The sequence below is a fragment of the Oncorhynchus mykiss genome, chromosome 6, assembly GCF_013265735.2.
Source record: "Oncorhynchus mykiss isolate Arlee chromosome 6, USDA_OmykA_1.1, whole genome shotgun sequence".
NCBI lineage: Eukaryota > Metazoa > Chordata > Actinopteri > Salmoniformes > Salmonidae > Oncorhynchus > Oncorhynchus mykiss.
The window spans coordinates 81,524,006-81,547,967 of NC_048570.1; the positions used below are offsets into that span (position 1 = coordinate 81,524,006).

General features: G+C 42.2%; 2 protein-coding genes across 3 annotated transcripts in view; one reads left to right on the forward strand and one right to left on the reverse strand.

Moving 5' to 3' along the window:
- LOC110506822 (monoacylglycerol lipase ABHD2) overlaps positions 1 to 890 on the reverse strand; it is a 21,138-nt gene extending 20,248 nt beyond the window's left edge. The window contains exon 1 of the mRNA XM_036981114.1: positions 754 to 890. The gene's annotated coding sequence lies outside the window, so the exon portion shown is untranslated. The remainder of the gene's footprint in view (positions 1 to 753) is intronic.
- On the forward strand, positions 802 to 23,336 carry LOC110506821 (lactadherin). 2 transcript variants are annotated; one of them, XM_036981111.1, is made up of 10 exons: positions 802 to 932; positions 6,930 to 7,055; positions 8,165 to 8,296; positions 14,162 to 14,275; positions 14,472 to 14,653; positions 15,224 to 15,379; positions 15,649 to 15,793; positions 17,924 to 18,126; positions 19,819 to 19,974; positions 21,504 to 23,336. In XM_036981111.1, exons 1-10 carry the CDS (start codon positions 854 to 856, stop codon positions 21,645 to 21,647), a joined length of 1,437 nt encoding a protein of 478 aa, XP_036837006.1. In that variant the 5' UTR covers positions 802 to 853; the 3' UTR covers positions 21,648 to 23,336. The 2 variants fall into 2 exon arrangements, with proteins under 2 accessions (XP_036837006.1, XP_036837007.1); XM_036981112.1 differs by having other exon boundaries at positions 17,942 to 18,126.
- The last annotated feature ends 626 nt before the right edge of the window (positions 23,337 to 23,962 follow it).

A 23,962-nucleotide genomic window follows, 5' to 3' on the forward strand; every position in this document is an offset into this window, starting at 1 on the left:
TCTGGAAGAGGGTCCTGAGTGAAAAAGTTTATAAACCCCCGAGTAAGAGGACACATTTTGAAGTAGTCCATTTCCTTCTATTACTTCTATGAGTTGGCAAGCAAACTGAAAGGGTGCATACTGCCACCTGGAGTGTGTTGTTTGAACAGGTATATAAGCCAAGGTTGGCGTTTTACTGCCACCTGTAGTTATGGAATGTTTGCTCACAAGTATAATTAATTGTGATGACCTGGATGGAATTATGTGATCCTTCCTTATTAACCCATAGGAAGTCCCTACCCAGTACACTACTTCAAAATGGCGCTCAATGGCGCTGCCCCCGCTAAAACGTGCTTTTGGGCACTATAGAGTCCTCTATCTATCTCTATGGTTTGACCATAGCCACAATATGTTCTATTTAATTGGGAAAAACGTCCACTAGGAAGCGATAAAACTCCAAATGTGGACATCAAACCCCCCAGGTCCAGATCTGCAGAGGGAAAGGTAAAGGTACCCACTATAAAGGGTAAATTAGTTACATATAGCGAAAAATGTTAACCTACCATTGTTCATATACTATAGCCAGACTTCAACAACATAGTAAGTTCTCTGAGTACATATGTCTATTCCAAAGTGTTTGTAAAAAATATATATAAAGTGAAACACAAATGTTAACACAAATTTTACAGTACAAGGTTTAGGGATCTACCCCAGCCTCCGACGCGCCCACCCGCGCATTAATCCATGGAACCCGCTAATTTAGAACCCGCCTACCTTCCCTGTCAATCTCAGCCGGGAAACTAGCGGTATCACCGTATTATATTATCCATCTGGTCTACTCTCGGAAAGAGTGGGGAATTCTCGAGAAATCAACATGAAACGTCACGGGTTTTTGTGCCCTTTGACATTTATTTGCGCTTGTGTCCTTATCGCTGCCGTCTGCTCAGTGAAAGGTGAGTCCCGTTTATTTAGTTGGTTAACTCATCCAACCCTATCGCAAGAATCTACTGTTAAAGTCTAATCCTTCAAAGGGACAATCCGGAATTCAAACAATAACAAAGCGACTGACCCGCTACTTGTTTTGGTAAACAGCTGAAAGATGTGGCTTGAGAAATATAACCACTCTCAAATTCACAGATAGACTAACCATCCATGAGGACTGACCATCCATGAGATCAGAATGATAGTTTTAACCATGTTTTGACGCTATAGACCTACAGTGAATATTTACATTGACTTTGATTACAAACATTGGAGTAAAACAAGCTTATATTTTGGGTTCTGATGAAGTTCATGAAGCATTTATAAATTATATTCTTCAATAATCAATGGCTATATGTCATTAATTTAACAGATCAAAAAATGGATGTATTAACTCCAGATTGTCCCTTTAACGTGCAAGGACTTTATATGTTACATTCAGAGGTAGTCTGGCTCTGGCAGCCAAAACAGCCAAAGACTCCAGCTAAGGTTCTAGAAACATAAAGCCCTCTACTCTCGTATTAGATACAAATTATTTTACAAACATAAAGTATACACTTACTGTACAGTACACTGTTTCAACCAACAGTATTCTTGAGTTACAACAAGTTTCTGGCATCCTTCTTCCATTACACACCTACTGGTTACTCACAGGTGTTCATATTTGTATCATTTACCTGTATTGATTTTATTCAGATGACTATTTTTCACTGTAAAAGAACTAAGCAAAGTAACTCTCTGTAGGCCAACACTTCATTAATGCCAGATATAACTGCTGATTTTGCCTGTCACTCTCATGTCCAACTCTCTTGTGTTGACTGCTCTGGCCCATACCTCTTGCATCAGACATTTACAACACAATGTCCCAACTTTCACCTGTAGGTCTTAGTGAAAAGGTTAAATGTCACAGGAGCTGGACATCCAAATGTGGGCTGGATGATCAAATCAAATGTATTTATAAAGCTCTTCTTACATCAGCTGATATCTCAAAGTGCTGTACAGAAACCCAGCCTAAAACTCCATAGAAAGGCCAAAACCTAGGAAGAAACCTAGAGAGGAACCAGGCTATGAGGGGTGGCCAGTCCTCTTCTGGCTGTGCCGGGTGGAGATTATAACAGAGCATGGCCAAGGTGTTCAAATGTTCATAAATTACCAGCATGGTCAAATAATAATAATCACAGTAGTTGTCGAGGGTGCAACAGGTCAGCACCTCAAGAGTAAATGTCAGTTGGCTTTTCATAGCCGATCATTGAGAGTATCTCTACCGCTCCTGCTGTCTCTAGAGAGTTGAAAACAGCAGGTCTGGGACAGCTATCACGTCCGGTGAACAGGTCAGGTTTCCATACCCGCAGGCAGAACAGTTGAAACTGGAGCAGCAGCACGGCCAGGTGGACTGGCCGAGTCATCACGCAAGGAGTCATCACGCCAGTTAGTCCTGAGGCATGGTCCTAGGGGTCAGGTCCTCTGAGAGAGAGAGAGAGAGAAAGAAAGAAAGAATTAGAGCGAGCATGCTTAAATTCACACTGGACACCGGATAAGGGGCGGCAGGTTAGTGGTTAGAGCGTTGGACTAGTAACCGGAAGGTTGCGAGTTCAAACCCCCGAGCTGACAAGGTACAAATCTGTCGTCCTGCCCTGAACAGGCAGTTAACCCACTAGGCCGTCATTGAAAATAAGAATTTGTTCTTAACTGACTTGCCTGGTTAAATAAAGGTAAAATAAAAATCTTATTTAAAAATAAGACAGTAGAAATACAAACTGTAACAAACTGACCCTAGCCCCCCGACACAAACTACTGCAGCATAAATACTGGAGGCTGAGACAGGAGGGGTCAGGAGACACTGTGGCCCCATCCGATGATACCCCCGGACAGGGCCAAACAGGCAGGATATAACCCCACCCACTTTGCCAAAGCACAGCCCCCACACCACTAGAGGGATATCTTTAACCACCAACTTACCATCCTGAGACAAGGCCGAGTATAGCTTACAAAGATCTCCACCACGGCACAACCCAAGGGGGGGCGCCAACCCAGACAGGAACACCACGTCAGTGACTCAACCCACTCAAGTGACGCACCAGTAAGCCAGTGACTCGTGACTCAGCCCCTGTAATAGGTTTAGAGGCAGAGAATCCCAGTGGAGAGAGAGGAACCGGCCAGGCAGAGACAGCAAGGGATAAACGTAATGCGAGGGAAAAAAGTTATTGAAACACTCTTTTTAATCAGGAAACAGTCATTTTCTTGTCATTACTTTTTTTTGTAGTCAGGTCTGTAAAATGAAGGGATGTCAGTTTCTATGATCAATGATTAGTTTATCATTTAACTCATCATGAATCAAATTTGCATTGCTCAGCTAAGAATTACATTTAAAGTGTGCTTTCAGTCAAGTGATTTTCTTTCTCTCTTACTCAAATACACTTTTCAAGCTCTGCTTTCATTTAATTGTGTAAATCATATTTTAAATATTTATCACGTATCACCACTGAAAATATATCACTAGAGCTTAGATAGTGAAGATTGCTACTCTTTGCCTCAGACAATTCCTCGATCCAATCCAGAGGGCTGTACCTCTCTCAAATGGTCTAGGTGAGTGCAGTTGTTCAGACCATGGTTCTAGTGATGACAACCCCCATAAACCTAAAAGATCATCAAAGTTGGTGCTTCAAAAGTGTGAAGGGTATTATTTCAGTCCTGTCTGCTATTTGTAGAGTCAATGTAGATAATTGAACGCCTGACTCAGACATATTGTTGCCATGTGATTTTTGATGATAGACTTTCAACCCTGTACTTAAATGTAAAGATATGGTTAGCAGCACAGTCTTATGTTTATTGTCTACGATCACAACCAGTGATTCCTGTAAGAGGCATGTTGTTTACTCTAAATCATTGTAGGTTGAACAGGAAGAAGAGGAACCACACTTAATGTCCATTTTCTTTTTGGAGAACAGAAATGTATTTTTGTTACTCAACCCACCCCAATGCACACACAGAAGGGTTGGAAGCACAGGGTCAGCCACTGCACAGCACCCCTGGAGCAGATGGCAACTAGGATATTCAATTCTCACCAGATTTTTACTGTCGGGCCTGTGATTCTACCCGGCAACCCTCCACTTGCTATCTACAACCTAAAAGGGTTGTTCAACTGTCCCCATAGAACTGTTTAAAGAACCCTTTTTGGTTCCAGGTAGAACCCATTTGGTTCCAGGTAGAACCCATTTTCATTCCATGTAGAACCCTTTACACAAAGGATTCTACATGGAACCCAAAAGAGTTCTACCTTTTTTTTTCTAAGAGTGTACAGGTGTATGGCTACTGTAATGAAAGGTCTACCTGTAAGCTTAGGCAACAATGTGCTCAATTATATCCGCATCACTGTACAACAAAACATATGTTTATTTGCAACATCTCTTGGAATACTTATAATGCAGAGATTTTCAGATTATCTTCAGAGAATTTAGAGAACCAGTTTCACTTTGGTGATAGAATGAGCTCTGTATAGTCACTCTTATTTGTGCACCAGGAATTTTTATCTCGACCACCTGTTCATGTTGTGTGTTGATAGGTTTAGGTGGTAGACCTGGCTCAAGCCCCCTGACCCTCGACACACCTAAGTCGCATTCCACTGCTTACACATTGTCAGATCTTACAACATCTGTATAGGTATGTTACCTATCAGATAACCACATCCATCTGTCAGTCGATGACACAGTCAATGAAGTGTCCTGGCACGCAGAAACCATTGGTTGATGCATGCAACGTCTGAGCAGTGGAACGCGACCCTAGTGTTGTGTACAAGCATTTTGCTACATCCGCAATAACATCTGCTAAATATGTGTATGTGACCAATACAATTTGATTTTATGTGTTTTGTAAGTGTTGGTCATTCCTGAAATGAGGAAAATGGGAATCCACTTCGAGGTACAGTATACCCCTGGTCTGTTTAGAATCTAGGGAATCCTGCATTCTTTTAGTTTGGAAGACAAACACATTCTGTTAGTGAAGTAAAGCACAGGGGGAGGTGAGAATGAAATGCACAGTCCATTTAACATGTCTGTCTGGACCCAGAGCAATAATCTGTGGCTAGTTCCCATGACAGACTGTTAACATACTGTAGCTGACCAGCCTGCACTCAAGTTTAGGTTCTGGGTTCCAAGATTGATCTTTCGCTGTGTTTAAATGTGTTTCTTAGTATCCAAGCAGCAGGAAAAGCAGAACATAAGTTATTTTGCACCCACACACTTCATTGTTATTGCAGGTGTAGCGAAATGCTTGTACACAACACGAGGGTCACGTTCCACTTGAATAGCTGACAGTTGGTGAAAGAAACTGAAACGGGTTGATACCATTGATGTTTTATTGTCATGAACCATAAACTCAAAGACAGGTGTCACTTCTGTTCCCCTTTCCATCCCCTCACTTTCCTGAGTGTAATCAGCAGAGGAATTTTTGGGTTCTAGGTAGAACCCTTTTTGGGTTCCAGGTAGAACCCTCTGTGGAAAGGGTTCTACATGGAACCCAAATGTGTTCTACCTGGAACCAAAAATGGTTCTCCTATGGGGTCAGTCAAAGAACCCTTTAAGGTTCTAGATAGCAACTTTTTTTATATAGGAATCTCCACAAAATCATGAAATGCCTTTAACTTGAAATGCCTGGTACACTTTCAACACAACACTTTCTCTCACCCCTTTGTCAGCTCCTCAAAGGAAGTGTTTTAACCCTGTTGTTCTACCAACCGACAACGTGTCTGTTGTCGGTTGGTAGTAAAGCCAGTATGCTCACTACAAAAGGTTGACTGAGGCTGTAAAACCCACTGATTAATATTTATTTTACCTTTTATTTAACTAGGCAAGAACAAATTCTTATTTTCAATGACAGCCTAGGAACAGTGGGTTAACTGACTGTTCAGGGGCAGAACGACAGATTTGTACCTTGTCAGCTCGGGGATTTGAACTTGTAACCTTTCGGTTACTAGTCCAACACTCTAAGGCTACCCTGCCGCCCCAATAGAACAGCCCAGGTGAATGGTGAGATGAGTGAGATCCCCAGCATGCAGCCCTCTACATTACATAGACCTGGGTATCTAAAATACTTAGTAATTACATTGTACCAAGAGGGTAAGTACATCAAGTATACCTGTAACTCTATAATAAACTACTTAGCAATACTTGACAGGGAGCACACCAACTATTTTTCTCTGGCAGGGAGCTTGTTCATGATTGTCAACTCTAATGACCATTCTCAGCTCACCTCTTCAAACTCCTGTATGTCATTGAACCTACCCATTGTAAAGCAACTATGATTCTGTTTTATATGCTGGTATGTCATGGAGGACTGTAAGGTCCTTGGCTTAGTGGAACCATAAAACCACCTGTCTCCCTCTGGATGTTTCTGTCCTCTCCTTCCTGTGCTCTGTGAGTCAGCACTTAGGCCCTCTATGACCTCCCAGCTAACATGGGCCCTCAGCATCACCACATCTCCTTTGTGTTCATGGAGGGAAACGACTCTCGTTAGAGTGCCAGTGCCTGTATTCACAAAGTGTCTCAGAGTAGGAGTGCTGACCTAATATCAGGTCTTCCCTGCCTGTGTCATCTTAGTCATTATGATCTGAAAGCATATACTGACCCTAAGAGCAGCACTCCTACTGTGAGATGCTTTGTGAATACAGGGCCAGGAGTCCAGGGACGTCCCTTATCAACCCTCCAACTTTTCATGCTGTGATGTAAGATATGCTTGATCACATGTAATGGAGAGGCCATTGAGGTGAGGTATAACTGCCTTTTGACACAGAGATTGTCAAACTGTCTAAAACATGGCAGGTGCATGGAGGCTCCATATCGTGCCTTTATGTGGCCACCCTGTGACACTCCTCTCTCTCACCTCATTTTATTCTCTTCCCCCCTCTCTCCCTCTCTTTACCACTGTCTCTACCCCCCTTTCCACGTCTCTCTCTCTCGCTCCCCCTCTTCCAGGAGATTACTGTGAAGTGAATCTCTGCCTTAACGGAGGGACGTGTGTGACCGGGGTGGGGGAGGACCCATTCATCTGTATCTGTGCTGATGCTTTTACTGGAGACACCTGCCACCTCAATGAGACTGGTAAGGAGGAGTAGAGCTAGCCAAATATGGTCAAGGCAAGTCAATGAGACAGGTAAGGAGGAGTAGAGCTAGCCAAATATGGTCAAGGCAGGTCAATGAGACTGGTAAGGAGGAGTAGAGCTAGCCAAATATGGTCAAGGCAGGTCAATGAGACTGGTAAGGAGGAGTAGAGCTAGCCAAATATGGTCAAGGCAGGTCAATGAGACAGGTAAGGAGGAGTAGAGCTAGCCAAATATGGTCAAGGCAGGTCAATGAGACTGGTAAGGAGGAGTAGAGCTAGCCAAATATTGTCAAGGCAGGTCAATGAGACTGGTAAGGAGGAGTAGAGCTATCCAAATATGGTCAAGGCAGGTCAATGAGACTGGTAAGGAGGAGTAGCGCTAGCCAAATATGGTCAAGGCAGGTCAATGAGACTGGTAAGGAGGAGTAGAGCTAGCCAAATATGGTCAAGGCAGGTCAATGAGACTGGTAAGGAGGAGTAGAGCTAGCCAAATATGGTCAAGGCAGGTCAATGAGACTGGTAAGGAGGAGTAGAGCTAGCCAAATATGGTCAAGGCAGGTCAATGAGACTGGTAAGGAGGAGTAGAGCTAGCCAAATATGGTCAAGGCAGGTCGATGAGACTGGTAAGGAGGAGTAGAGCTAGCCAAATATGGTCAAGGCAGGTCGATGAGACTGGTAAGGAGAAGTAGAGCTAGCCAAATATGGTCAAGGCAGGTCGATGAGACTGGTAAGGAGGAGTAGAGCTAGCCAAATATGGTAAAGGCAGGTCAATGAGACTGGTAAGGAGCAGTAAAGCTAGCCAAATATGGTCAAGACAGGTCAATGAGACTGGTAAGGAGGAGTAGAGTTAGCCAAATATGGTAAAGGCAGGTGGACGTATTTAAAAAGCTTTGAGTTTCAAATGGGACAATTCAATATACTCTGTATACTGAGATTTTGGTCTTGTCACTTCATTTTTAGAAGCAAAGCTAATTTCTTGGACTGGCACCCAGGCGCTGGCTTCCATTTCTGTTTGTTAAACCTGACTGTTTTTCATTAAATTAAAGCATATTCTTGATTTTTTTCCTTGAGTGTGTCCGGTCTTTATAATTGGTCAATCCTACCTTAGGTCCCTGCATTCCCAACCCCTGCAGGAATGATGGGTCGTGTGAGGTCATCACTCCGACCAGACGAGGAGACGTGTTCAGCGAGTACGTGTGTAAATGCCAGCCTGGCTTCGAGGGCGTGCACTGCCAGATCAGTAAGTTCCTTACTTGTGACTGTACCTGTCCTAATTCGCCCTGCCGACCCGGGCTTTCCTTCCTTCAAGTAATCCCAGATCTGAATTGGTTGGTTGGATTGGTGAAAGTAATAGGGAAGTAGCCGAACATGGCCAACATGTCTGTGCTGCTCAGCGTTTCCCCTAGATTGTTGTCTTAAGATACATTTTTAAATCGGAAACAATTAATGCCAAATTGTTGTAGGTGAGGAGAACCAGAGCTTGGCTTGGGTAGGGTCCACTACCCCAATCCTAACTTCCACCATTCCGGTCAAAACAACATCGTGTTGAGGCATTATTAACATTAATGGGTGTAAAAGTTGGAAACGCCGGATACATTTTCCACTCTGTGCATGAGTGTAAGAAAGCATTGTGGTGAGCTCATGATTCATGAAAGACTTTCATTCAGCTCGTTGGAGAGCTGTTAGCTAATGAGGAAATGGCAACCCAGCCAAGCGTCTTAGAGTGAAAAAGCGTTTTTCAGCCATGTTGACTAAATGCAGCGTGACTGGGTGAATCGTGGATATGAATCTCCTTTTAATCTCCTGCTTGGAAGGCATAAGATGTTCAGTGTGATCTCCGCTTTTGAAGAAGTTGTGATTTAGCTCTTTAACCTTCACTGGGGGTCCAATCTGGTCCGTACTTTAATTTTTTTTTTTTTTTTTTAAATATGTGAGTAGTAAAGAAAAGACATTAGCAGACACTCACATCATTACCAGACACTCACATCATTAGCAGACACTCACATCATTAGCAGACACTCACATCATTAGCAGACACTCATATCATTAGCAGAGACTCATATCATTTGCAGACACTCATATCCAAAGGAATGTTTAGTAAGTGCTTACATGGAGCAGAATGGATTAAAACAACTGTATTATCCACATGATATAGAAATGTCCCTTTGGCTTCACACTATGACATAACAGTAACATGACATTAAAGGGGCAATCTGTATTAAATACATCCATCTTTAGACTTTTAAAATGAATTATACATACCCATTTCTCATGAGTTTAGATCAACTGTCGTACCCTATTAGAACCCCAAATATAAACTTGTTTTACTCCTTTGTTTGTAAACAATGTAATTGCAGTCAAAAACTGTATAGCCTAAAAGCATTGTTAAAACTATCATTTTGAGATCATGTATGGACAGTCCTTGTATCCATAGCTCTGTCCATGAATTAGTAATATGTTGATTTCTCCAGCCCCTTCCCTCAGCTGTTAACCAAAACAGCAGCTGGGTGGCTTTGTTATTGTATCGAAACTGCAGATTGCCCCTTTAAAACAGTGATGTCATTATGATGACATTTAAAACATTTATTTGGATACCAAAAACCTAAGAATGAGTGTTCTAAACCCTTCTATGATGAGGAGAAGTAACTCTGCCTGCAGTGCATCCCAGGGACACACCCACAATGTGGTGAAGCGTGGGCTGCTGATGGATGGGCTTTAAATACTGTGTGTGTGTGTGTGAGAGAGAGACACACCTTTGGACACCTACTCCTTCCAGGGTTTTTCTTTATTTTTACTATTTTACTACATTGTAGAATAATAGTGAAGACATCACAACTATGAAATAACACATATGGAATCATTTTAGTAACCAAAAAAGTGTTAAACAAATCTAAATATATTTGAGATGCTTCAAAGTAGCCACTCTTTGCCTTGATGATAGCTTTCCACACTCTTTGGCATTTTCTCAACCAGCTTTGTGAGGTAATCATGTGGAATGCATTTCAATTAACAGGTGCGCCTTGTTAAAGTTAATTTGTGGAATGTCTTTCCTTCTTAATGTGTTTGAGCCAATCAATTGTGTTGTGACAAGGTAGGGGTGGTATTTAGAAGATAAACCTATTTGGTAAAGGACCAAGTCCATATTATGACAAGAACAGCTCAAATAAGCAAAGAGAAATGACAGTCCATCATTACTTTAAGAAATGAAGGTCAGTCAATCCGGAAAATTCCAAGAACTTTGACAGTTTCTTCAAGTGCTTTGATAAAACTGTCTCTCATGAGGACCGTCACAGGAAAGGAAGACCTCTGCTACAGAGTTAAGTTCATTAGAGTTAACTGCACCTCAGATTGCAGTGCAAGTAAATGCTTCACAGAGTTCAACTAACAGACACATCTCAACAACTGTTCAATGGAGACTGCGGGAGTCAGGTCTTCATGGTCATATTGCTGCAAAGAAAACACTGCTAAAGGACACCAATAAGAAGAAGAGACTTGCTTGGGCCAAGAAACACGAGCAATGGACATTAGATCTGTGTAAATCTGTCCTTTGGTCTGATGAGTCCAAATTTGAGATTTTTGGTTCCAACCACCGTGTCTTTGTGAGACGCAGAGTAGGTGAACTGATGATATCCGCGTGCATGGTTCCCACCGTGAAGCATGGAGGTGTAACGGTGTGGTGGTGCTTTGCTGCTGACACTGTGATTTATTTAGAATTCAAGGCACACTTAACCAGCATGGCTTCCACAATGATACCCCATCCCATCTGGGTTGCGCTTGGTGGGACTATCATTTGTTTTTCAACAGGACAATGACCCAAAACACACCTCCAGGCTGTGTAATGGCTATTTGACCAAGAAGGAGAGGGATGGAGTGACCGGTTCTCCACAATCACCCGACCTCAACCCAATTGAGATGGTTTGGGATGAGTTGGACCGCAGAGTGAAGGAAAAGCAGCCAACAACTGCTCAGCGTACTGTGTGTTGAAACTCCTTCAAGACTGTTGAAAAATCATTCCAGGTGAAGCTGGTTGAGAGAATGCCAAGAGTATGCAAAGCTGTCATCAAGGCAAAGGGTGGCTACTTCGAAGAATCTAAAATATAGAATATATTTTTATTTGTTTAACATTTTTTGTTTGTTTATGACATGATTCCATATGTGTTATTTCATAGTTTTGATGTCTTCAATATTATTCTACAATGTAGAAAGTAGTAAAAATAAAGAAAAACCCTTGAATGAGTAGGTGTGTCCAAACTTTTGCATGGTATTGTATGTAATAATGATAAACTGGTCCTGACAAAAAAATGTAATAAAGTCAAATGGAACTTGCAAAGGCAAAAAATTGGACTCACGTTGAGCATAAATCATTGGATTAATGGGGTATACAATGTCAGCTCAACAATTTCCCAATTTTAAATTCAGCCATCTTGGATATTTATGTTCAATTGTCTTTTTCTAAGTTGCATGTTTTGTGTATACAAGCTTCTACCAGGTTTTCTCTAATACCCCCCCTAGCCAGCCAGGAACTCTCCCTCTGGGGCACCTTTACAGCAATTAGCCATGGTCCACTCTAATCTCAGAAGGCTTTAGCAGAGCGAGGAGAGCTCTGCCAGTCCTGCTCTCTACACAGTAGGCCTAGCTATTGAGAGCCTCAGTGCTAGTTGGGTCAGTAGTTGCCATCTCATTAAAACAAACTGATATTCATGCATGGACTGGTACAAGACTTTTCACATTCCAGATTAGGATCTAGGAGGCTAATGCCACTATAAACTTTGTCCTTTCCATTCATTTCCTTGGTTTGTCCAAGTTTTCCATTGAAAGTCCAGAATCTGATTGAAAAACCAGGCGCGCTGATGCGACTACAAAACTGTAGATGATTCATAGCATATTTATAACCTCTAACTGCTAGTCTGACCACCAGTGTTACCAGTGCTGTTTGGTTGTCACCACCCACATTTGTTCTTGTTCTACCAGACGTCATAGATTGTATAGGCCTGTAGTTAGGGTGGATCCCAGTACTGTCTTGTTAGTCCAACATGGCTGAAATTCTCCTGCTTGGGTAGTGGTTGGATATACTGCTGTTTGTTATGGACCCCATTATTCTAGAATCTTCTGCCCTTCCTTCTAAGAATGGATCAAACCACTCTTGACCTTCTGTCAGTGTCCCTGTCTGTCATTGGCACAGACATGGACACATACACACATGCAGGCGTATACACACACACACACACACATAGTCTAAAGATACACCTACGGCATTTAATCTACCTAATCAAGGTCAGAGATGTTATTTACTGAGTAGATTCTCAGAATGACTGGAGGGTGCGGTGCGTGTGTGTGTTTTCTGTGTATGTGCATGCCCGTGGGTGTGTTTTCTGTGTATGTGCATGCCCGTGTGTGTGTTTTCTGTGTATGTGCATGCCCGTGTGTGTGTTTTCTGTGTATGTGCATGCACGTGTGTGTGTTTTCTGTGTATGTGCATGCCCGTGTGTGTGTTTTCTGTGTATGTGCATGCACGTGTGTGTGTGCTTGTATTTCTCAGTGTGGGTGTGTGTGTTGTCACGCCGTTGAGCGGAATGGGTTTTAGAGTTGGGAGCAATCCTCTTAGAGTTAACGGGAACAGTAGCTAAACAGAAGATGTAGTGTTAAAGTGCTGTCTGCCCCCTAGATTACAACCTGGAAGTGGCTCCCAGGGACACTTAGACTGCTACAAACACCGTTTTCAACCACTGTGTTTACTGTTTATGGTCTATTTTTAAATTCCCGGGATGAGTAGTTACAATATGAAGATGTTCTAGCTCTGTGGTTACCAAATATTTCTGTCCGATGACCCACCAAACCATTTGGGAATTTTCCTGTGACCCACGGGCACTGAATGAACGAACAAAGCAGATTTTTCGAAGGTCCACACCCTAGAACGAATCAGTAATGACTCGCTAACGGGTACCGACCCACCATTTGGGATATACTGTTTTATCTGATAACAATACTCACTTATAAAGTTCCCCTGACGCCAATGACTTTGTTGAATAATTTTTGTTGTTGTTCAATAAGAAGCAAACAGGGGATCTACCAGTGTTTTCTGTTGCACAACATTTTGCTATGGTGTAGACTAATGAATACAGCCCAGTTTTAGTCCATGCTACTTATAATACAACTGAGCCCCCTGGTGGGGACAAGAAAGAGCTGCAGCAGTGGACAGACTACCATAGACTACTCCCAGGTCACCTAACCCTGCAGGCACAATATAGAACACACCCAAAGCCACAACCCTGCCCTTCACCTGTGGTAATTTATGATGCCTGGCCCCAAAGTTGCCCCCAGCTGTGCCCCTGTCATCACCGCTGTGTCTTAGAGAACACACCTGCAGAGAGGCATTATGGAGGCCCACTGGTGGTATTGTGGTTCTTCAAGGTTCACCCACCTGGCTGATTAGCCTCCATGCCAGGTAGTCTTACCACTGGGCTATATCTGACTTACCTTTGGGGTACTCTCCTGCTCAGGTCCAGGGAGGGTTTTAGATGTCAGACCCAGTGGGCAGAACTGGTTCATTCTGATGTATTTTCAATAGTTATGGTCCGGTTGTATAGAGCAAATCTAGTTATATGACCAGATAAGGGCAACAATGTTTAGTCTTTCTTGATGTCTTCCTGAAAAAAATCCATCCAGAAAAGTATTATGTGTCATTATGAAGTACCATGTCAGATTCCTATGTTAGGACAAGGTTTATTATGTGACATTATGAAGTCCCATGTCAGATTCCTATGTTAGGACAAGGTTTATTATGTGTCATTATGAAGTCCCATGTCAGATTCCTATGTTAGGACAAGGTTTATTATGTGTCATTATAAAGTCCCATGTCAGATTCCTATGTTAGGACAAGGTTTATTATGTGACATTATGAAGTCCCATGTCAGATTCCTATGTTAGGACAAGGTTTATTATGTGACATTATGAAGTCCCATGTCAGATTCCTATGTTAGGACAAGGTTTATTATGTGACATTATGAAGTCCCATGTCAGATTCCTATGTTAGGACAGGGTTTATTATGATGACATACCCAACTTCTATGTAACTGTGTCTATCTCTTGTGCTTGTCCTGTCTAGATGTGAATGACTGTGAGAAGCAGCCATGTAAGAACGGTGGGATGTGTCGAGATCTGGATGGTGACTACACCTGCCTGTGCCCTTCACCCTACGTTGGAAAGCAATGCCAGCTCCGTAAGTATAGGGCAGGGGAACCGCTGCATAGGAGAGACTGAAACATGTCTACTACTCTGTGTGTTACACATTATGAACTGTCTCTCTTTGTACTTTAAGTCACAACCAGTATGTCCATATTAGAGATTATAACCTGTTTCTGTCTCCTATATAAGACAATATAACATATGTATGTCTCTGTATGTGTTTGTTCCAGGTTGTATATCTCTGATGGGGATGGAGGGAGGAGAAATCGTAGAGTCTCAGATCTCGTCCTCCTCTGTACACTATGGCATTATGGGTCTTCAGCGCTGGGGTCCAGAACTGGCCCGGCTCAACAACCAGGGCATGGTCAACGCCTGGACCGCCGCCAACCATGACAAGAACCCCTGGATGGAGGTTAGAGAACCAAGTCAGTTACTAAACCAAGTTTAGTAAATAATCACTTGTTGTGGTAATGGTGTTCTCAAATGGGAGGTCATAACCCACTGGTGGACCGTGGCCAGCTCCTCATGGGTCCAGACTAAACTTTGGCTTGAAACATGCTTTTCTACTTGATGAAGTCACTCGATCTGGCCTCTCTATGGACATTGTCATGGAAAATAAATGAAACACTTTTTCGATTTGTCTGAATGATGCTACACAGCTCTAGTAAAGTCTAAGCATGTAGTACACATATAAACAGCCATACACTGTACTCTCAGAAAAAAAGGTGCCATCTAGAACCTAAAAGTGTTCTTTGGCTGTCCCCATAGGAGAACCCTTTGAAGAACCATTTTTGGTTCCAGGTAGAACCCTTCTGGGTTCTATGTAGAATCCTTTCTAGCTGGAACAGAAACATTGTTCCTATGGGGACAACTAGAAACCTTTTGGAACCCTTTTTTCTAACAGTGTATCATCTAAATCCCAGTGGGGAGGATGATTAGTGGTTTGACCCCTGTCTGACCTCTCTCTGACCTCTGACTCTAGATCAACATGCAAAAGAAGATGCGCCTAACTGGCATCATCACCCAGGGTGCCAGTCGAATGGGCATAGCTGAGTACATTAAGGTCTTTAAAGTGTCTTCCAGCTTTGATGGTAAGACCTACACCCCCTACAGACCAGCGGGACAGAGGAAGGACAAGGTGACTTTACAATATGAGTTTACCATAGTAATATTCATTTATAGTTGGTGACTCAGTGTAAGTTCATTTAAACAGTTGTCCCATTTCCTACAGTCTTATAAAGGGTCAGATATGTTTCATCCTCTTAATGGTTAAGGTCAGAATTGTGGGAGGTTAAAGCTGTTCCTACATCTGTTCCTACTGGCATGTTTTACTTGGATCTGTACAGTTGCTCCCACATGAATGGCTGTAACAACTTGGTGACATCACTTCTGTGCCCTGTGCCACAGGTGTTTGTGGGTAACATTGATAATGACAGCACCAAGACCAACCTGTTTGACCCTCCCATCGTGGCCCAGTTCATCCGCGTCATTCCTGTGGTGTGTCGCAAGGCCTGCACCCTGCGTATGGAGCTGGTGGGCTGTGAGCTCAATGGTAAACAGACACCTCTACATGGGAAAATAGAGTGGAAAGACGACTAGACTGCATCTCAATAGTTTTAATTGACTTCCTTTCCTCCTCGTCTCCGTCTGCATCAATCTGGAAACTCAGGACAGGTGATAGAAATATGGTCTGGTCATTTGGTGTCTTGTTTTTTTACATCAGATGGTAATAGGGAGATAAAGAGAGGAAGCCACTCCAGACTATTGACATGCAGCTGTAAATAAAACCCCATTCAAAATCCCAGGGACATTCAGAGTCCTCTGCCTGAACCACAAATAGACCTTGAGAAAAGTTACAAGCCCACCAAGTAAAAGGCATTAAATTGGGTACATGCGGTCTCCTTGTGTTGACACTGTGGCTCTTCTGTCCATCTTGCTGACAGTAAGAGGGGTTGTTTAGATGTCCTAACATGAGTCTAGATTTAGTTATGTTTAGACCACATACTGTAGGGAATGGTTTGGACAGCATTCAGAGGGAGACCCATGCAGTGCAACAATGGGGACGGAGTTCCTGACAAAAGCACCACCCATACACTCACACACACTCACACACCATGTCCATATGTGTTTCCAGACCCACCCTATTACTCAGTGTGTATAGAGCTACAGTTCAAATTGACTTGCTGCTAGTAAGGCTATTGGGCTTCACTCACTCTATTCCCCATTATTTTCCTATTCCCCATTATTTTCCTATTCCCCATTATTTTCCTATTCCCTGCCTCCTTTCCTATTCATTTCAATGCCTCCTTTATACAAATGTTATTTGTTTATTATAAATATCTGTCTGGTACTTTTCATTCCCTGCTTTCATTACTTGGTCTTATTATTGACTTTCTGTAGTGTGCCTTTACACAGGAAATAATATGGCATACCTGTCTGTCCTACACTGTTTATGTCATGCTATCTGTCCTACACTGTTTGTCATGCTATCTGTCCTACACTGTTTATGTCACGCTATCTGTCCTACACTGTTTATGTCACGCTATCTGTCCTACACTGTTTATGTCACGCTATCTGTACTACACTGTTTATGTCATGCTATCTACAGTATACTTCACTGTTTATGTCATGCCACATGTCCTACACTGTTTATGTCATGCTATCTACAGTATACTTCACTGTTTATGTCATGCTATCTGTTCTTCAGTGTTTATGTCATGCTATCTGTCCTACACTGTTTATGTCACGCTATCTGTCCTACACTGTTTATGTCATGCTATCTGTTCTTCAGTGTTTATGTCATGCTATCTGTCTTACACTGTTTATGTCATGCTATCTGTCCTACACTGTTTATGTCATGCTATCTGTTCTTCAGTGTTTATGTCATGCTATCGGTCCTACACTGTTTATGTCATGCTATCGGTCCTACACTGTTTATGTCATGCCACATGTCCTACACTGTTTATGTCATGCTATCTACAGTATACTTCACTGTTTATGTCAGGCTATCTGTTCTTCAATGTTTATGTCATGCTATCTGTCCTACACTGTTTATGTCATGATATCGGTCCTACACTGTTTATGTCATGCTGTCTGTCCTACACTGTTTATGTCATGCTGTCTGTCCTACACTGTTTATGTCATGCTATCTGTCCTACACTGTTTATGTCATGCTGTCTGTCCTACACTGTTTATGTCATGCTGTCTGTCCTACACTGTTTATGTCATGCTGTCTGTCCTACACTGTTTATGTCATGCTATCTGTCCTACACTGTTTATGTCATGCTATCTGTCCTACACTGTTTATGTCAAGCTATCTGTCCTACACTGTTTATGTAATCCACATGTCCTACACTGTTTATGTCATGCTATCCACAGTATACTTCACTGTTTATGTCATGCTATCTGTTCTTCAGTGTTTATGTCATGCTATCTGTCCTACACTGTTTATGTCATGTTGTCAAATCAATCGATCAATCAGTAAGTGGCTAATCTACATGCCTTGAGCTGCAGTGTTGGTTGGTGGAGGGATAAATTAGGAGGACGGGCTCCTTGTAATGTACTCCACTGAGTGGGTGGTTCTTCACTTTGGTGTGATCATTGGTTTCTCTCTATTGGTTCTCTGTCTTTCACCTCCACTCCTTTCCTGTCTATCATTGTCTCTCTGCTGTTTCGTTTACAGTATATTCCAACACGACAGGTTGCTCTGAGCCAATGGGCATGAAGTCCCGCCTTGTCTCTGATGGACAGCTCTCGGCGTCCAGTGCCTTCCGCACCTGGGGCATTGATGCCTTCACCTGGCACCCACAGTTCGCCCGGCTAGACAAACAGGGCAAGACCAACGCCTGGTCCCCCGCCACTAACAACCGCTCAGAGTGGCTACAGGTGAGACTGACTCTCCTCTTTTTTAAAGGGGCAATATGGATTCCAAAAACAAACCACTTGGTTTGGTAAACAGCTGAGGGATGGGGCCTGGAGAAATTTAACCACACTCAAATTCATAGACAGAGCTATGGATGCAAAGACTGAACATCCAGGAGCTCAAAAGCATATTTTTAACCATGTTTTGAAGTTAGTGTTTGCTTAAAATGATATTGTATTAAACAATGGAGTAAAACAGTATTTTGGATTCTGATGGAGTGAAGCATCTAAACGTCTATTCTTTAAGAACCAATAGCTAGCTATATACACTACCATTCAAAAGTCTGGGGTCACTTAGAAATGGCCTTGTTTTTGAAGGCTATTCCATGCGAGAAATCGGCATGGAATAGATCTGGTACAACGCTGTGTTCTACTCCCTTCACAGAACAGCGCAGACTGGCTTTAACCAGAATAGAAAGAGGAGTGGGAGGCCCCGGTGCACAACTGAGCAAGAGCACAAGTACTAGCGTCTATTTTGAGAAACAGACGCCTCACAAGTCCTCAACTGGCAGCTTCATTAAATAGTACTCATTAAATAGTACTCATTAAATAGTACCCGCAATCTCTTCAGATTACCTCAACAAATTGACAACTACAGTGCCAAAGGTCTGCAAAATGGAGGATTCTTTGACAAAAGCAAAGTTTGAAGACCACAATTATTATTTCAATGAAAAATCATTATTTATAACCTTGTCAACTATATTTCCAATTCATTTTGCAACTCATTTCATGTATGTTTTCATGGAAAACAAGGACATTTCTAAGTGACCCCAAACTTTTGAACAGTAGTGTAAGTACATGTATGTACCAATCCCACATTGCCATTTTAAACTGTCTACTTTAACAAAGGATTTCAGGTAGCCCTTTATTTTACGGTTTAGAAATGACATGGTAATTACTTGGAAGTTGGTAAAATGGTATTCATACAGTAATAACCAATGAGTTACTTGTTTGTGTCTTTAGGATGGGAACTTTTAGCTACCAGGTAGTTCCCAGTTGTGTTGAATTAGTTGTAGTACGTACCAGAGTGTATAGATTGTTACCGCATCATTTCTTAGTGAATACCAACTAAATATCAATGGAAACATTCCTTAGAGGAAGGATCACTTTCTCTTCCTAATATGATTTGTAACACAAAAAGTCATGGATCATTTTTATCATCCTTGTGGGATTCTGACATCTGTTCTTGCTTCATACTATTTTATATGATGAAACAGCTATTCAATATTGGGCACAAATTGTGTGGGAAAACAGACATCAGGGATAGGAGTCTGACATATGTTGACGTAGTATCTTTGTTTATAAACTTCACCCCGCTCACACACTTCTTATTCTGAAAAGTGAAGAGATTCCTGTGAGGAGAGTCTACCTTGTAGTAGTTGTAGGTTTTTATGACACTGATGAAGGTCAGATGGACGAAACGTTTGAAATGGAATAAACCTTTTCCTTTTTTCACCTGAAATGAATGAATGTGAACCATCCTTCTCTTTTCTACTGTGGTTTTTCTACTGTAGCCAAGACACGTTTTGTGATTTTATTTGACCTTGGGAAAAGAGCTACTTCTTAAATACCAAAATACAGGGTTCATTGAATTGAAGGTATTATCATTAATCTGGTCTATATGTTACTGTCTTGTCCTCCATGATCCTGTCCCAGGTTGACCTGGAAAAGACCAAGCATCTGACAGGCATCATCACCCAGGGGGCCAAGGACTTTGGGGTGGTGCAGTTTGTGTCCGCCTTCAAAGTGGCCTATAGCGACGACGGACAGACCTGGAACCTGGTGAAGGATGAGAACACCAACACAGAGAAGGTCTGTGAAACACTGCTCACAACGTATTCTCATTATGACAGTCTCACATATTGGGGCTCCCCAACAAAATAAGTATTTTTCAGCCTCATAGTTCTGATACGCTTAATTGGTTTCCTTTCCTTGTCTCCTCTCCTTCATCGCCACTGATCTTATCTGTTAGATGATATTAGTCTACCCAGCCATTTCAATGTTCAGAAAGGAAAGGAGAGGACGCCATTTAAAAGTAAAGAGACACAGACATACTATAATCATTTTTACCCTATTTGATTTCGATAGTAGGGATAAGGGGTTTTGCGAACCTCTGCACAGTTTGTTTGTTGACATGAGTTGGGACCTGACTGTGTTTCCCGTGCCAATTTACGGACCCCCTCTCCGGACCCCCACCCTGTGTGTGGAGTGTATCCCCTGGTCCTCTGTGTGAATGATCTCTTTACTTCCTGTTTTGTCCCTGGCTGGAACAGTGCTAGTGACACTCACCCCTGAAGCCCCCCTCTCTGTGTGGAATAGGAGAGGCCAATCTTCACCCCCATGGGAGTGCTGCAAGCAAGGGGCTGTTTAAATTTGCATTGGGGGCCTACGCTGAATAATTCAATGACCTTCAGGGACGAATAAACAACCAATCTTTTCATTGAGTTACCCTTGACATTATGTGACGTAGCCAGGGGCTTCCTCAGAGGGACTGGGAGGGGAGTTGTGTTTGGGTCGTAAGGCTGTCATCATGAATGAGGTCATAGTTCAGACCAATTTACAATCCTTGATGGGAGGCCTCAGACATTGACCTTTGACCTTTACATATTGGTTCATATTAGATCTCTCCTCCCATTCAGTAGAACCATTAAAACTGACTGTTTCAATGAATAGGGTGAATATTGAAGTTTATCTGAACAATAACTGTTACACACATGAAGTAATGTCTTAACACAGCTGGGTAGGAGATTGAACAACTGAAGTGAACCTTGAGAAGGACTCCTGCACACTGTGTATAATGCAAAAAAAGACATTTCATGAGTCCCTTTCAACATGCATATTTAAATATAGACATATTTGTTCAGGTGTAGAATTATTCACACCATACAACAGATATGGTAGTTAACTGTTGACCATTGATGTGTGTGTGTTCCCTGACATATATGGGAGTTGACCATTGATGTGTGTGTGTTCCCTGACATATATGGTAGTTGACCATTGATGTGTGTGTGTTCCCTGACATATATGGTAGTTGACCATTGATGTGTGTGTTCCCTGACATATGGGAGTTGACCATTGATGTGTGTGTGTTCCCTGACAGATACGGTAGTTGACCATTGGTGTGTGTGTGTTCCCTGACAGATATGGTAGTTAACCATTGACCATTGATGTGTGTGTGTGTGTTTCCTGACAGATTTGGTAGTTAACCATTGACCATTGATGTATGTGTGTTCCCTGACAGATATGGTAGTTAACCATTGACCATTGATGTGTGTGTGTGTGTTTCCTGACAGATTTGGTAGTTAACAATTGACCATTGATGTATGTGTGTTCCCTGACAGATTTTCCAAGGCAACATTGACAACAACATGCATAAGAAGAACCTGTTTGAGCCTCCGTTCTACGCCCGCTACCTGCGCGTTGTGCCCTGGGAGTGGCAAGAGCGCATCACCCTGCGCATGGAGCTGCTGGGCTGTGACTACTAGAACTACATTGCCCATAATCCACCAGTGCTCCACTCAGCCCTCCACCCAGTCTCCATACTGTACCTGTCCACACTGGAATCAGTCACACCTTCCTCTGTACCAGGACATAGAAATCTAATGTATAGAATGTACATTGGGAAAATGTGTCAGGTTCTAACGTTCCAGAACTTTGCATTAATAGAATATGCTCCAGATTAAGTCTGCTCTACAGCTTGTATTTCTACAAATATTTTTCAGATTTTTTATTCTCCAGCTAAAACTGATCAATTCCAATTGGTTTTTGATCCTTTCCACAGTGACTGTGGCACAGTGTCAATTCTAAATATATGGGCTCTCACATTCTCTTTGAAGAATTAGGGTATGTCTGAAATGACAGCCTATTCCCAATGTAGTGCATCATTTTGACCTATTGGCAGTACATGTGCTGTGGTCAAAAGTAGCACAGTATAGCGAACATGTCGGACAAACCCTTCCCCCAGCTCTGCCAGTTCCAACACGTTCCAAACACTCACAGTTCTGTGTGATGTCACTTTGCCAGCCGACCTAGCAGCTGCTTGTCCCACCATGCTCTTTGACATTATGTATCCAGGGTGAGAGCCTTCTATTTACAGCAGTGGTATTCAGAGTCAGGGTCGCCAAATAAAAATAACATCCTATCCCAGTCGGCGTGGACTTAAAGACCTAAAAAATGAAGAGTAGCCAACAGATTATTGTATGGGACAATATACGTTTTTGAGAAAGATTGGTTCTCTTAATTTTTATAAGAGAGATGACAAGACAATGAATTGAAAGTTATTTGTTGATGTAGGTTGTGTTTTTAGATTTGGGTTGGGGTCACCAGAAATTCTGCTGAAAAAAAAATAGGTTCCCTGCTGAAAAAGTTTGAATACCACTGATTTAACACAGGAGGTTGGTGGCACCTTAATTGGGGAGGACGGGCTCGTAGTAATGGCTGTCGCAGAATTAATGGAATTGTATCAAACACATGGTTTCTATGTGTTTGATGCCATTCCATTCGCTCCATTCCAGCCATTATTATGAGTTGTCTTCCCCTCAGCAGCCTCCACTGTGATTTACAGTAAACAAAAGGCTCTGTCGAGGACCACAAAAAAACAGCTTGCAGTCCTGATGTGGCCCCCAGACCTGGAGTTAAAGACCCCTGGTCTACCATAATATAGATGTGATTGTATCGAAGGGAGAGTAGACACGTCAGCTGGTCGATATGAGCACTTAGTAGTATATTGAAGCAGGGCCTGTGTGCAATATACTTTTTGGGAAATAGCTGGACATAATAAATGAACACATTTGTTAACTGACAATGGAATTATTGTACTGTACATTACCTATACTGTATATTAAGGAAGGACATTTGTTTTTTAAAGTTAAACTAAAAGCTGCAAAGGATTGTTCAGTATGATGGTGTACCTTTCACACTTGATCCATGACTTAAGTTTTTTTTCCAATTTAGCAGATTTGCTTATGTTCTAATAATAATCTTGCATTCCAAGTCGGCCGAAAACTGCTTTTTCCCCATTTAGCAGAAATGAAATCGTACAGACAAGAGACAAGTAGAAATGATTGAGTGAGTAGAAATGATTAGACTCTGTTGTGGTTTGAATGTTTTCTTTTTAAGAAGTCCAATATGTTGGTCTTCAACAGACGTCACTAATTAAAACACGTTGAACAACATTCTGTGTTAAACATTTTGATTGAAAAGAATGTCCATTACATAAGACATTGCATGGGTAAACATTGATATCAGTCTTACAGTAATAGCATCAACTTAGTTAGAAGCACAAAAAGTGTCCCTTTGTAATTTCGCCCTTCTGCCTAACTCTCAGTGACAGGCATATTCTCTCTCTCTTTATCTCTCGCTCTTGCTCTCTCTCTCATTTCTCTTTGTCCCTCTACTACTTCCCCTTCTCCTTTTCCCTCCCTCTCTCTCCCTCCCACTGTTTCTTCCTCTTCAATTTGTGACCATGCCACTGCCAGGACGTTACAGAGCAGAACTTTGTGTTCCCCCTAGTTCTGCAGTGGCGCCCCATTCTCCTGCCTGACCTGTCTGATCATACTGTCAGGACGGGCGTGTCGTGGATAGCAGGACAGAAAAAAGTTGATTTTTACCTGATTATTAATTGACATCATGGGGGCTGTGTATGTTAGTGCATATAATCTGAATAGCTTTTATAAAATAAACAGACACTCTTAAACTTCATAGTTGCAATAAACATGTTTACAGCCAGCGTCAGTATAAACTACAGTAATTCAGTTGACTCTTTGGGCGTGATGACTGTCTAGAAATAATGCTCTGTTCC